The sequence below is a fragment of the Chelonia mydas genome, chromosome 14 (genome assembly GCF_015237465.2).
Source record: "Chelonia mydas isolate rCheMyd1 chromosome 14, rCheMyd1.pri.v2, whole genome shotgun sequence".
Classification (NCBI taxonomy): domain Eukaryota; kingdom Metazoa; phylum Chordata; order Testudines; family Cheloniidae; genus Chelonia; species Chelonia mydas.
Genome location: NC_051254.2, coordinates 26,158,305 through 26,173,439, shown reverse-complemented (window position 1 = coordinate 26,173,439; position 15,135 = coordinate 26,158,305). Strand labels below are relative to the sequence as shown.

The 15,135-nt window shown below is 49.7% G+C and overlaps 1 protein-coding gene across 8 annotated transcripts in view; it reads right to left on the bottom strand.

The window, feature by feature from the left end:
• Window positions 1–15,135, bottom strand: part of GAS7 (growth arrest specific 7) — a 208,898-nt gene that overhangs the window by 103,796 nt on the left and 89,967 nt on the right. For 4 of the 8 annotated variants that reach the window (XM_043528347.1, XM_037914267.2, XM_037914270.2 and 1 more), the window contains exon 2: window positions 6,370–6,490. The exons of 1 other annotated variant lie outside the window; for it this stretch is intronic. In XM_043528347.1, coding sequence (XP_043384282.1) covers window positions 6,370–6,490 — 121 coding nt within the window. Of the gene's footprint in view, window positions 1–6,369; window positions 6,494–15,135 lie in introns of all 8 variants that reach the window. 3 more of the 8 variants (XM_037914266.2, XM_037914268.2, XM_037914269.2) reach the window with 1 other exon arrangement.

Below are 15,135 nucleotides of genomic sequence, written 5' to 3'. Positions count from 1 at the left end.
GTAAGGTATCACTAGAAAGGTTATGATTTACTGAATGTGATTATCCAATTCGTATGCATGTATCATTTCTGTATCTAAACTTAGAAATATGGACTATGTAACAATTACAACTGGATGTGTATTGGGAAGGCACCCACCAGACCACGGGCCACCAAATTTGATGAGCCATCCTGAAGGAACAACAACGAGGATATACTAATCTCTATCTCTCTCCTGGGAGGCGGGTAACTCTGACACTACAGTCAGGTGGTCTTGTCACCTGGTGCTAAACATTACCTGGGACTTCTTGTAACTTTCCTCTGGAAGGGAAGGGGGGACAAATTTGGGAAACAAAGGATTCCCGCCTTATGTAAATCCTGTTTAAGGGTAGGGAGGAAGGCAAACGGGACTCCTCCTCTCCATGGCCTGTCTGCCCAAGAAGAAAGACTAATAAAGCCACCCAAAGGGAACGTCGGGGGGAGAGGGGTGGGTCCAGACTCAGACAGGGGTCCAGTCTGAAAAGAAATATAACTGGAATTCTGGACCACAGAAACTTTGCAATCTGCCTAAAATAATATTTAGGGTAAGAAATTACATTTCGTATCCTGTTTCTTAAGTATATTGAGCTTAGCTTGAGTATTTTGTTTTATTTGCTCAGTAATCTGCTTTGTTTTGTCTGTTATCTCTTATATTCACTTAAAATTCACCTTTTGTAGTTAAAAAACGTATTGCTTGTTCATAATAAAACCTAGTTTATGTAATTTCCAACCCGGGGGGGGGGGGGGGGCATATCATATAGTTGTGCATATCTTCCTCCACATTGAGGGAGCAGGCGAATTTCATTAAATCTTTGGGTTTGTACCGCTTAAAGGGAGTGGGCACATGAGTGCTGGGGGAGCCCTCTCACGGCATGGCCCTACCTGCGTGTGTGTGCTGCAAGAGGCCGGAAAGCCTATTCCAGCAAAGCAGTAAGAGGGAACCCAGGCTTATTGAGCAGGCGAAGCTCAGGTAAACCCCAGCATATCAGGTGGCATCCCAGAAGGGGGGTCCAACCAGTCACACATGGGTTCTGCCCTCACTTCTCTTACCAGAGTTAATGTTCCTGTTCCCAGCTTTCATTACTGACCTAGACCCCATATCCCTGCCCTGGGAGGCAGACGAGTATCCTTCATCCAATTCACAAATAAAGTAACTGAAAGGCAGCACAAGATAACTGCCGGTGGAAGAACCTAGGTCCCAAAGTGGACAAAATCACATTTCATGAACATCACAACACTGCATTTCAGAATAAACGCACCAAGTCTGTGCTTGGCTATGCAGGAATCCGGATACTCAGCACTCCACCTCTGACTCTAATAGCTGTGTAACCAACTGGCAAATGTAGTGTGTCCTCTAGTGGCCACAGATAACAGACTACTGCTCATTTAGCTGAAGTAGCAGAAGTCTGTGCTGGGAAGTCGAAGCTTCTAGATTCAAACCCCGCTGAAAACCCACTGAGGAAAAAATATGTGATCATGTAATTAAATACTGTTTTAAAATACATAGTATAAAGGGCCAAATGAAGGCTCTGAGAGCTACCTTAAATCTGGCATCCCCTAACTTTCAAGCGCTTGAGTTTGCAACCTAAATAACGGTTGGTTTTTGTTGTTGTTTTTAGGGAAAAGGGTTGATTTTTGGTGATCGTGGTGATATATAATATACTATACAATGGGTCCACAATTCTGCACTATTTTATTACCTTTTTAATCCATTGTCTACAAGAATGAAAGGAGCGTAGAATTTGTCTATGACTTTCTTAATTGAAAATACAGCCTGTTTTCTGCTGTGATCAACAAGGCAACGTTCTCTGAAGTTTCCCATACATACTAGACTGAAATGCACGGAGCACTGGATAAGATGAGCCAAGCTGTTGCCAAATTTTCCACATGTTCATGAAAGGACAAATCATGCAAGTATGTTGCATATTTTGTACAACAAACAATGCTCTGTTCCTAATCTTGCAAAGGGAATAAATAAAAGATCGTGTTTTATCTGCAGCATATCAAACATGTTCCTTAGTTTGTAAAACATCAGCCCTTCATAAGAGCCTTTTGCTGATGTTGCAAAAGAGGAAGGTAGGATTTTCTGAAGTGGAACAGCACCTCATCCATCAGTCCTGGAATCCTACCTCCTGCCTGTCCTAGAGATACCAACATATCTAGGCAGCCAGCACCATTGAAGGAGCACAGCCAATGGACCAAGCGATTTCAGCTCCCTGACCTCCAGGATTTCAGACTGGCTTTGTGTATTTTTAACTTCTTTTTCTTTCTTTCCCTAGATCACCTCTCACCCTCTCCATTCAATACTCACTAGAAGAGATGCCTGTACTTGTATTTGGATGAACCCCATCAGATGGCAGCCCACCATGGCCTGTGCTCTAATGCCAGAGCGGCAGAGACTGACTGTTGATGTGCCCAGCTACTGGCCCCTATCCCAGCAGTGTGTAAACGGGGAGCAGAGAAGTTGGCACCTATGTGAGGGTCCCAAGGCAGGGGAGCATGGAGGGGTGAGGGCCCTGTGGCAGGGGAGAGCAGGAGGACGAGGGTCACATGGTAGGGGAGGGCAGATAGACAAGGGCCCTGCAGGGGGGGGGGCAGGGAGAGGAGGGCACCACGGCAGGGGAGGGCAGGAGCACAAGGGCCTCATGGTGGGGGAGGGCAGAAGGACGAGGGTCCCAAGGCAGGGGAGCACGGAGGGATGAGGGCCCTGCGGCAGGGAAGAGGGCAGGAAGACGAGGGCCTGCAGCGGGATGAGGGCCCTGCGGGGGGGGAAGGCAGGAGGACAAGTGCCTTGTGACACGGGAGGACAGGAGGACGAGGGCCCCACAGCAGGGGAGGGCAGGAGGATGAGGGTGGCACGGCAGGGGAGGGTATGACGAGGGCCCTGAGGCGGGGGAGGGGGGTAGCAGGACTAGGGCCCAAAGGCAGGGGAGGGCAGGAGGACGAGGGCCCTGTGGCGAGAGGCCAGAGGGATGAGAGCCCCAAGTCAGGGGAGGGCAGAAGGATGTGGGCCCCAGGGAAGTGGAGGACAGGAGGACTAGGGCCCCACAGCAGTGAAGGGCAAGAGGATTAGGGTCCTGTGCCGGGGGAGGGCAGGGGGACGAGGGCCCTGCAGCAGGGGAGGGCAGGAGGATGATGGCCCCTCGGCAGGGGAGGGGAGGAAGACAAGGGCCCTACGGGGGGAGGTCAGGAGGACAAGGGCCCTGCGGTGCGGGAGGGTAGCGGGACTAGGGCCCCGCAGCAGGGGAGGGCAGGGGGATGAGGGTCCCACGGCGGGGGGGGGGGGGGAGTCAGGGGGTCAGGAGTCAAGCGCTGCCCATGGCCCCTAGCCCTACCACCTCGCCACAGGGCAGAAGCCCCGAGCTCCCCGGCAGTTTGCTGGAGGATTCTCGCACCTTCAAGTCTTTAAACCATGATTTGAGGACTTCAATAGCTCAGACATAGGTGAGAGGTTTATTGCAGGAGTGGGTGGGTGAGATTCTGTGGCCTGCATTGTGCAGGAGGTCAAACTAGATGATCATAATGGTCCCTTCTGACCTTAATATCTATGAGTTTGGTAGGTGGAGAATGGAGAAGTGGTCCTCCACGAGCCGCACTTTAACTGTAAAAGAGCTGCATGCGGCTCGTGAGCCACGGTTTGGCCACTCTGTTCTATGGCTTATCACCAGCACTGGCAGCAGCAGACATGGAGTGCAGCTAAAGAACCCCTAGAATGCCCTACAGCCGTCAGCACTCAGCTGTTCTGTGAGTCACACAGCCTGGAAACAGGGTCTCCACTATCCCCTGCCCTCTTCATCCCACCCTGAGCACCTCAGAACCCAGGCATAGATGCTGGAACAATTTTTATAGTGGGGGACCTGAGAGCCATTGAACCAAACTGTAAACTCTCTATATGATGGAAACCACTTCAAGCCAGGGGGTGCTGCCACACCCCCAGCACCCCTAGTTCCAGCACCTATGAGCCCTGGGCTAAATAAAGCCACGTTCTATTCCCACCCATGCTGACAACTGGTCTTAACAATCCTCTGCACTTCATCTCTGCTGCTTGGGGAATCCTCCAGTCACGTGCCGCGCGTGGACTGTAAATGTCACACCTCTTCCTGATGGGGCAAGTTATGAGGAACAATGAATGAGAGAAGGGGGACTTGTGGCGGAGCAGGTACCAGGAGTCATATCTCTGATGTGACGATAGATCCATGCCTCAGACACCAGCTGACAGACCCTCTCAGAAACAGTGGCTTTAGAGATGCTTAGTTATGCTGCCTGGAAAATAGGGCTACTTGTGCCTCCCCTTTGTCAGCACTTTGAGATCTCCAGTGGAGAATGTGCTGTGTGAGAGTTGGCCACGAGTCTGTGTCAGCCTGACTGTTCACACAGAAGAGCGGAGAGACTACAGGCAGCTGGATATTTGTGCTGGAAATGGCCCAACTTGATTATCATACACATTGTAAGGAGAGTGATCACTTTAGATAAGCTATTGCCAGCAGGATAGTGGGGTGGGGGGAGGTATTTTTTCATGCTTTGTGTGTATAAAAGATCTTCTACACTTTCCACAGTATGCATCCGATGAAGTGAGCTGTAGCTCACGAAAGCTTATGCTCAAATAAATTGGTTAGTCTCTAAGGTGCCACAAGTCCTCCTTTTCTTTTTGCGAATACAGACTAACACGGCTGTTACTCTGAAACATGTGGGGTGGGTTAGCACTGCCCTGGGTTCCACCACCCCATCGGACACTTCCTTGCTGCACAGCCTTGGGAAGCTACTTTTCCACTGTTTCACCATCTGGAAAAGTAGGCCACTGGCTCTGCCCTAGCTCTGTGCAGACCTTGTCAGGAATGCTGGGATGGTGCCTTGTAAAAATACAGCTCTGGGGACAGCTCTCATTATTATCATCTGCCCCTGCAGCTAGGAGGACCAGAGCACTGCATGGGGCAGGAGAAAAGTCTGCTCGCTCTCTCCCAGCATCTCTGGCCATGTGTAACGCCAACAGACCCCAGTCGTTGGCGGGCGGGATCAAGCCTGGGACTCTGGAGCTAAATACATGAGCCTCTACTGCATGAGCTAAAAGCCATATGGCTGTTAGCTAAGGCTGCAGAGCAGACTCCTTAATCTCTCTCTCTAAGTGGTCTTGGTGCCACTAGAGGGGACATAACACCACACCCAGGCGGTGTGTGGGTTACACATGCACAGAGTCTGAACAGATGGGGGGTGGGGAGGAATGCTTAGCACAAACATTTTAGAGTGAAGAGAAAAGCTGGATTTTAAAAGGAAATGAAAAGGGCAGTCCTCAAAGCAGCAGTCGATAGCACAGGCCCCCTTGGGAGGGGGTGGCAGCCTGAGTGGCCTAAGCCCCATGTTTGAAAAATGCATTCTCTTCCTGATGCCAGTGGCTCAAATCTAGACAGATCTGGCTCAGACAAAAAAGATGAATGGGTTCCTGTCAATGTATTCTGTGCTTATCCCAAGCTATTTCACAGCCCTTACAGCCACTGGTTCAGGCTGTCCACAGACCCCTTGCATTGACACACACTCAGTGAGGTTAGAAATGGGGTCTTTTTGCAAGTTTAAGAATTAGGGTAAAATTTTCAAAAGTGCTCAAGTGACACAGGAGCTGAAGTCCCATTGACATCCAGTAAGACTGGCTCCTAAATGCCTAAGGGCCTTTGAAAAAGAGGACTTTGGCTCCTAAGTCACATAACCACTTTTGGAAGTTTTAACCCACAGCCATTTTTCATTTATAGGAGATCAGAACAAACTTGCAACGTTCAAACTCTAAGTGACTGCACACGATCAGTGGTTCTACATCCATATTTATCCCTCTGCCTATAAAGCACCAATTACCACAGCACATGGGCTCTGTAAGAGACAAGACACATGGACAGCCATTATCACTACCTTATGCGATGGAACACTTTGCACTTGGAATCACACAGACATTTTTATTAGCTGATGGAAAAAACAGTTTTCAGTTTGAAAATATAATGGCCACTTCTGAAATCAGACATGCACCAGTCTGAATCCTGTACACCAGAGAAATACCATGGAACTAAAGACGGCCTCTTGGAGTACACACTGCGGGGTCAGAGTTAAGGTGGCACAGACATCCCTCACTCTGGCACTTCGGAGTGAGTGCTTAACCGTGCTTCCTTGGAGTTCCTCTTGATGCCACTGGAATTTGACAATGAAATTAATTTGTACCATTCACATGCTTTTGTTCTTTGCATTGTTTCCCCGAAAACCAGTGTGGACCACCACCGGCAGCCCAGAGGTGAATTCAAAGTGCCCAGAAACAGCCCTGTGAGACCCTTCATTATAGCAGAGCCAAGGTGCTACAAGCCTGAATGGGGCTTACCGTTGGTGAAGGCATTCACATAATACCTGTGGCCCTGGGGAGACATGTAGCTCTGCCAGCCGGGGGGCAGAGGGCAATTCAGAGAATCTTCTCCTGGCTGAGGAGTGACCTTCCTGGGTTTCTGCTGGGAAGAAGAAGAGAGTCCTGCTAAGCTGGCTTTGAGACAAGGCGAAGTGTAAACAGAGATGGATATGGAAAGTGGGCCCCCAATCTGGAGGTCTCGGGGAAGGAGTGAGACAGACAAACACATCTAATAAATGCCAGTACTACGCTCTGCCCATCCCCAGCCTGGAAAGGGTGCCCTGGATTCCAACAAGATTGTGAAGCGCCCCGCATCTCCTGGAGACGCTCCCTGGAGAGGCACAGAGTGCAGAGGTCTGCTGTGTGTCTTGTATCAACTGTTTATACTGATGCAACATGCTGTGCCGAGCATATGACTTTGGGAGGAGTCTGGGAGGTGGAGGCTCTCTGGGGAGGAGCAATGTGACCCACTGAACAGCAAGGTGCAAAGCAGCCAGTGAGCAGGCCAGGCTGTGAGAGGGAAAGTCCCTGCCTGGGTCACTAGGGTCTGTCTACACAGCAAATAAAAACCAGTGGTGGGCCTGTCTCCCCACCCCAGCTCAGTGGAGACTGGGTACACTGGCAGGGGGATGGGGACACCCCAACATCAGCCCCCCGCTCTCTGCACAGCGCACAGGAGGCTCCCAGGAGCAGGTTGGCATGGGGCAGCTCCAAGCAGGGGCATGAGGTAGGAGCAGCAGTGGCAACAGACAGCTGAAGAGCAGCGGGAGGGAGCAGGAGGGACAGGACTCCCCTGCTCTGGACGTGCCCTCTCAGGAAGGCATGCATTGGGCCGTCGCCCAGCCTGCCCACCCCCAAAGCTGGCCCTACTTGGCCTAGCAGGCCCTGAGTGGCAGCCCCTTGTAGCCCACTGATTGGCTGATACTAGGACTTAAACCAGGAAGTAACTGCTCCAGCCCCTGCTCGCAATAGACCCTAGACTCTGGCTTCCAGCCCTGGTTTGTCCTTGGCTTTGCTCTTCGATTGCTGCCTGCAAGCTGGCGCCTGACCCCGATCTCCTGGTGACCTGATCCTGCCTGACTCTCCATTTGCCCTCCGGCTGGTCTCAGACCCTGACCTGCCGGTACCTGACTCGGCCCGCCTCTGCTCCAACCACTAGATCTGACTGCCCTTGTCCCGGTTGTGCCAGCCAGCATGTCACATCAAGGCACTACTGAGGGCCAGTACCATAACCTAGATCACCAGGCATAACAACGCATGTAGAGGACTCAGCCCCATGCTATGGTGCCTGGTGTTTAGGTGTTCCTGCCCAGGGATTGCTAACATCAGAGCTATGTGCCACTACACCTGTGCAGTCTCAAATCTGCCTTCACACAAGGTTCAGGTCCCAAAGCCAAACACTCAAACTGGCAAAACTGAGGCTGCTAGGGGGCCATGCCCCTCTGTTCAGCTCCCAGGCATCCAGAGACAGCCTTCAATTACATGTGATGAGAGCTCCACATTACTCACACCCTGTTCAAGGCCTGATTCACGCTCCAGGAAAGCCCTCTGGGTAGTGCCCAGTGAATGAGGTAGCTAAGGAATATTTATTTAATCCTTGCTCTTCAGTGACCTGCCTCACTGACCCTGCATCCTCCAGCCTGCAGTGATGCAAGCTCTGCTGGTGGGCCCCACATCTGATCTCATTCACAGGACGTCCCTCGAGGTCTTTGGATTTAGTCCAGGTGCATTCTGGAATAACTGCAAAGAGACTTTGGTCCCAAATGAGGCACAGGCCCTTGGGCTCCTGTTTAATACCCTATGTGTCCCTGCCTCATTCACTGTTCCCTGTTGAACTTGGGCAGGAGTTAGGGTTGTCAATTTTAGTGGGATGGATTCCTGGAGGTTTCATCACATGACATAATCTTTAATTAAAGATTAATCTTTAATTCCTGGAGACTCCAGGTCAATCCTGGAGGGTTGGTAACCCTAATAGGGGTCCTGGGGAAATAGTATGTGGGCAAAAACTGTTGGAATGCATATACGCAAGTGGCCTGCTGTGAGTGCAACACAGGCTCAACCTCAGCAGTGCCTGGCGCGAGACGGAGTCACCTTCCTCCTGGGCATTCTTGGGACATCAATACTGGATTTATTTTGCTAGGTACTTATCTCTTCAAAAGAAAAGAAAAAGAAAAGAAAAGAAAAGACGCAGGTGCGAGGGGACAGACCAAACACAATGTGTCAAATGGAATTGGAGCAATTCTCTCCACCCAGGATGGGCTGCCAATGAGGCAGGAGTTCCACAGAGCCAGGTGAGCACAAGGCTTCTGCAAACTTCCTAAGGAGCCTCATTCAGGGAGCAGGCAGGGTTTCAGTGTTTGGTTACATATGATATAACCGCCCCCCCCATGCACACACATGCCCTGTGCCATTAGGTTAGTACACATGATGTAAAACTCAAACACAAGCACTCTTCAGGCCAAATTCCAACTCTCCCCCCCGTGGGCACTTTGAACCAATTGAACCAAAAGGGCACAAACAATGTTTATAAGCCAAAATGCATTTGTTCCACTGACTTCATCCACAAAAACTGAACTGTTTTTGCTCAGACTTTAAACCTTTACTCTTCAGGCAGAGAGAGAGAGAGAGAGAGAGAGGGAAAAGCCAGGCAGTCAGGGGAATATTTCACAAGTCTATAGATGTCTGAAAGACTCTAAGCACTGGGCTCACTGAGGCAGCCTCACCCAGTGCTGTGCTGCACAGGGCTAAGAACTAGTCAGAGGATTGCCATCTCCATGACTTTTTATGTCTCATTTGCTTCTGTCCATCAATATATTTGCAGTCAAAACAATTTGCAGTCTCACTCATCCTGCTGTAGATATGAGACTGAAAAGCTTTGGCTTCCAGAGGCTTTTGATAGTCTCCTATCTATGGCAGCGTTGCTCCTTTCAAGCTTTTGAGCTGCCACTGGCAACATCGACCCCAACTCTACCCCACTGGGAACTCTATGCATCGACAGGGCTCTCTTCTTGTTTCCAGGCCAACTAACAACCCACAATCTTAGAGCTGAATTCATTGCATTTCCAATGGAAGAAAAGTTCAGTGTGAGATTAAAGAAATAAAACCACATTGTTGTTCGTAGTCTTGTTGTACCCATGTTGGTGCCAGCATATAAGACAGACAAGGTGAGTGAGGTCATAGCTTTTATTGGACCAACTTCTGCTGGTGACAGAGACAAGCTTTCAAGCTTACTAAGAGCTCTTCTTCAGGTCTGGGAAAGGTACTCTGGGCTGGTCTACTCTGAAAACTTACATTGGCCCAGCTACATCTCTCAGGAGTGTGAAAAATCCATGCTTCCGAGAGACGTAGCTATGCCGACCTAACCCCCAGTGTAGACAGAAGAATCCTTCCACCAACCTAGTCACTGGTGGATTAACTACAGCTACAGGAAAACACCTCCCATCGCTATGGTGAGTGTCTACACTGAAGTGGTACAGTGCGCAGCTCCAGCACTGTGGTTATGCCACTGTAGTGTTTTAAGTGTAGACTTAAGCGCAGGCCTGGGGGACAGGGGATCTGGGTCCTGTTTGTGACTCTGCCACTGATGTGCTGGGTGACCTTGTGTGAATCATATCCCCTCTCTGGGCCATCTGTAATGGGGCCAGTACATCCAGCTGCCTTTTAGGATGCACTTGGAGAGCCATGGCTGCCAAGTGCTCAGCATTGTCATGGTCACTGTAATGTTGCTAGCCCGAAGCATTTGAAAAGCATCAGTCACGCCCCAAAACCATGAGATTTGAAAATAATAGCGGTGGGGTTTCTATTTGCCTGTGGATGTTGGACAGTTTAAAGTTTTCTCCACAACGATGAGGGCTGGAAACTTACTTTGCACTCAGACAAAAGCTGAGATTGTCAGAGGCTCCTGTGATTTCAGGAGCTGGGGCCAAATAGCACAAGACTCAGGATAGAATGGAGAGAGTTGGCCACACTGCTGTGTACTGGGAGCAGTGTGGTGGCCAGGGTGGCTGGGCAGAGCTGGCATGGCTGTGCAGGAGCTGGTTAGGGTCTGGGGGCATTATACCGAAGTCTCATCTGGAAGACAGGAAGCCTGGATCTGATCTCCCCCCAGGGTAACTCCATGGGCCAGAGAGCTGCTGGTCGAGGTCACTGTGAGCTGAGCATATAGCAGAGGGCTCGGCAGCTCCAGCTGTGGTATTTGGAATGACATGGAATTGCAGAGAAGTGACCGCTCCAGGCAGAAGGGCAGTAATGAGGCTGTGTGCACAGGTGGAGTGCTCAGCCAGGCTCCACTCCAAGGGCACCTGCCATGCTACCGCACAGTTCTCTCTTCAAACGGCAGCCACAAGTCACTCTCACTGCAGCAGTGAAAGCCTCAGCCCTGGTCTCTATTCACAGCTCAGACTATCTGACAGGCGTCATCGCTCTCAGTCTGTCCTGATCAGCCTTATACCCATGACGGAAGAGGAGAAAAGCCCAAATACTAAAGCAAGGCTAGGAAACCAAGAGGGCTCAGACCCAACCCCGACACATTCGGACAGGGCGGCTGGAAACCCTCCACGACCCCTGTGTGCTCCCACTGGAAGACAGGCCCAGGCAGCAGTTCTGAAGGAACAGCTTTAAGCTCCCTCCTGCAGAGCTAGGCAAAGAGGAGCAATCCCTAAACTTGTATCCCTAAACCCCTTGCTGTGACTGATAGGCAGCGGGGGCAGGAGGCGGCTCCCCGGTTCCCTTGCGAGCTGGAGCGCACGCGGGAGTTCTGAGGTGCGTGTGCTACCTTTACTGCAGACTAGAAATAAAAACCAAGACAATAAACCATTTCAGTCTGAATTAACCTAACAGTCAAAGCACTCAAGAGAGCCCCAAGGGTCTCAGCCTCTTTTTTCCAGGCATTCTGGTTTCCTTTGGGCTGGCCCATCACTACCAGGAGTGATGCTTTGCAGGGTCAATCCAGACCAGTAGGGGCTTGTGTTCCCTGTAACCCTGGGTGCTTCTATGCTGTGCAGCTTTGGCTCAGTGCCCTGATGCCAGCAGCCTGTTCACAGCACGACAGCCTCACCCTGGCTTCCACCAGCCTGGTTACTCCTCGCAGGGTGACACCACCAACAGCACTTCAGTCCCAAGTCTTCCCAAAACTGTCTCCTCTGCACTGCTCAGCCCCTCTCCCTGCAGCACTCATAAAACCTTCCCAAGTTCTCTGCTCCTTTCAAGAGATGGGACACAGCACCCACCTGGTAGTTTGGCTGAGGATCTTACCCTTCCATTTGATAAACTGCACTGAGATGGTTGTGTAATAAAACAAGATTTAGTTTATTACCAAAGAGCAGATGTTTCAGGGATACCGAGTAGAAGCAATTGGGATAGAAATGATTACAAACAAACAAAAGTAAAAATATGCTGATAAAACTCAACCCTAACTTAACAAAGCAAAGTAATTTTGCCACCACAGTTGTTCTTCCAGATGGCTGGCCAGGCCTTAGCCAGGGTCCAACACAGAGCCCAAAGCGCTGCCTTTCTTTGTCCCCTCAAGTGAAGGATGCCAAAATGCCTTTTTCTGTCTGCCAGTTATCCTCAAAGGTTATCTTTGTTTTCAAAGCCAGGCAGTCCTCCTGGGGGCGTCAGGGAGTTGACACCATGTAAATTTTTGCAGTCTCCTTCCCCACCCAAATAGTTAAGCAGCTGCCTCTGCAATTTGCTAATTTGATTACGGTATTTATCTTTTATGTAAATATACTTGTATATTCTCTCTTTGCTGAATTTACACTGGAGAGACAGCCATGCAGGTGGAACCACATTTATTTGTCCAGGGTGAGGTGACTTAAACCCTACGTGCCAACCAAATTTTAAGAACATATTTCCAGGGCATATTTATAATTTTTCACATATCACCTGTGCATGCACCACGCAATAATAATAATGACCAGAATGTCGCCAGTGTACACATGACACCTTCCACAATGCCTTCTAAACACAGATTATGACACCAGTGAGCTTGGGTTCGCTGAGCTGGTCAGGCCAGCTGAGGCTGACTGATAGCACCGGAAAAGCCCTGGCCTTCAGGCATTGGGGTGCTCCTAAGGCCACATCTTGTGAACAAATGTGCTGGGGAAGTCCCAGTCCTGCCACATCACCAAAGTTTGAGGCTCCTCACAGTGGGGCCAGTTCTTGTGATATTTGATGTTTTCCTTAAAGCCCCAGCTCCTGGAGTCAGGTCACTACAAGAGAATCTTCCATTTTAAAACTTCTATTTCTAAGCCCTGTGGTTGTGAAGAAAAGCCAGGAAATATGATCCGAGCAGGACCCAAAGGCTCAAAAGCCAGGAGGTGAATAAAAGCCCCCAACACTGATTATTCTGAAAATTCCCTATATTTTAATCCAGTATTAGGGGGCCTGACAGCTGATTTCTAGCCATTTGGGGCTGGTGATACTGTTCCCGGGCCTCTCTCAGCAGGCTGACGATTGATGACTATGGGACCATCCCGCAGGTCTGCTGAGCAGCCTGAGGGGCAGTGAAGGTCTCTGGCCATGGCTCACTAGCTTGGCTGGGGTGCAGTTAGCACAGCACTGGCCCTCCCTTTCCCATTAACTAGGGGCCAGTCAGTGACAAGACATCTGCTGTCCCGAAGCCCTCTCCACTCTGGCCTGGAGTGTCACTGTAAATGGGAGATGGGTGTGCTCTGGAAAAGAAACAAGGAGCTCCCAGTGCCGGTGGGCAGCAGGACAAACGTAATGAGCCCACGATGTTTCCACTTAGAAAAGCTCAGCTGCTGGACAGGAGGCACCGGCAGCACCAGGTTCTCGCCTATTGGGAGTTTCAGCAAACTCTTTGGCATAATTAATAGTGATGTTTCAAAGGAAATCAATGACACACCATTTGTCTGACAAGCCAGGATTTTTCTCCTAGAGGGAGGACTTCCACGTGGGTTCTGGGGTTGCGAGGCACCATTGTATCAGCTGTGCAAGGGGGCAGGGTGAGGGGCACTCTGCTGTGACACTCTCCTGATTGCAGCATGCACAGGTTTTGAAGCCGTCTAGCATTCAGCTGTTTGCACAATAAGAGCGTCTCCACTTCAGGCAGCTCTGATAAGAAGCACATGGCTGGAGAGCCGATGACTAGATCTATGCAGACCGATCAGTGGCTGGAAGGTGGCATGTTCATGCACCGCTAGTGTCTGCTGGCTGCACACGTCATGGAGCCCGTCAAAAGTGCGGGGAATGCCAAGGAGTTGCTTTTGAATGGATCTTAAAATACGAAGTACTGTGTGGCCACTAAAAATTAAAGGGGCTTTGGCACTGTGACATTACACCCCATATTCTTCATAGAAATATGGTTATGATATGAATATGACATAACTAAGATATACTTTATGTAAGATGTCACTGGAAAGGTTATGATTTACCAAATGTGATTATCCAATTTGTATGCATGTATCATTTCTGTACCTGAAGTTAGGAATATTGACTATGTAACCATTACAACTGTGTGTGTACTTGGGGAAACGGCCACCAGACAGTACGCAGTCAGCCTTAATGGGCCATTAGAAAAAGACAATGAGTCTTTGAAGAAGTGGATCTCCCATCTGCCTGGAGTTCATTCCTGTGGACACTGCAAATAAACCTGGTTTCATAGTTGCTTTGACACTGCAAGGTCAGGTGATAAGATCATCTGATACAAAATACCACCTTGGACACTGCTGGTACTTTTCCTCTATAGGGAGATGGGGATCAGACAAAGGTTTCCCGTCTTAGGTAAATCCTTTTTAAGGCTTGGAAGGGGGCTAAACTAGTCTCTCCTCCATTGCCTACCCAAGAAGAAAGACTGCTGAAAGTACCTGAGGGGAAAAAGGAACTAACCCGAGGGGAAAGGCAGAGGTGAGTCTAGACTGAGACAGGAGTCCAGTCTGTAAGAAGAAATAACTGGAACTCTAAGCTACAGAAACTCTGCAACTTGCCTAAAATAACATTTAGGGTGAGAAATTACTTCTTGAAACTAGTCTCTTTAAGATCTTAAGCTTAGTATGTGAGTTTTGTTTTATTTGCTCTGTAATCTGCTTTGTTTTGTTTGCTATCCCTTATAATCACTTAAAATCTGCCTTTTATAGTTAATAAATCTGTTTTGTTTATTATTAAACCCAGTTTGTGCAATTTCTAATGGGGGGCAAGAAGTTGTGCATATTTCTTTTCACATTGAGGGAGAGGGTGAATTTTTATGAGCTTGCGCTGTACAGATCTTTCTATACAGCACAAGACAGTATTATGTTGGGTTTATTCCCCAAAGGGGGTGTACACATGAGTGCTGGGTGCATCCTCTCACACAGAGCTAACTTCAGTCTGTGTCTGCAGCTGCGTGTGTCCCTACCTGTGTGTGTGTGTGCTGCAAGAGGCTGGAGAGCCAAATTCAGCAAAACAGGGAGAAGAAATCCAGGCTAGTGGAGCCAGGAGAGGCTCGTGAAACCCCAGTACATCAGGTGGCATCCCAGAAGGGGGATCTAACCCATCACAGCCACCAAGTCCCAGTTTGCCAAGCTTCCTAGGCAAAGCTTCCTTGCGCTCACTGTTGGTGCAGTGTGTTGTCACCCCCAGCGGTGGCTGCTGCTTTTTGGTGGTGCTCCACATAGTGAGGTTAGCTGTTTGCTTTGCTCTGACCACTAGCTGTGGAGCCAGTTGACAAGCAGTACGCTCAGCTGACTCTCCTCCTAGGATCCCCTCGCCAGTCATGCTCATCCTCCCCAGCTCTCTCATTCATCA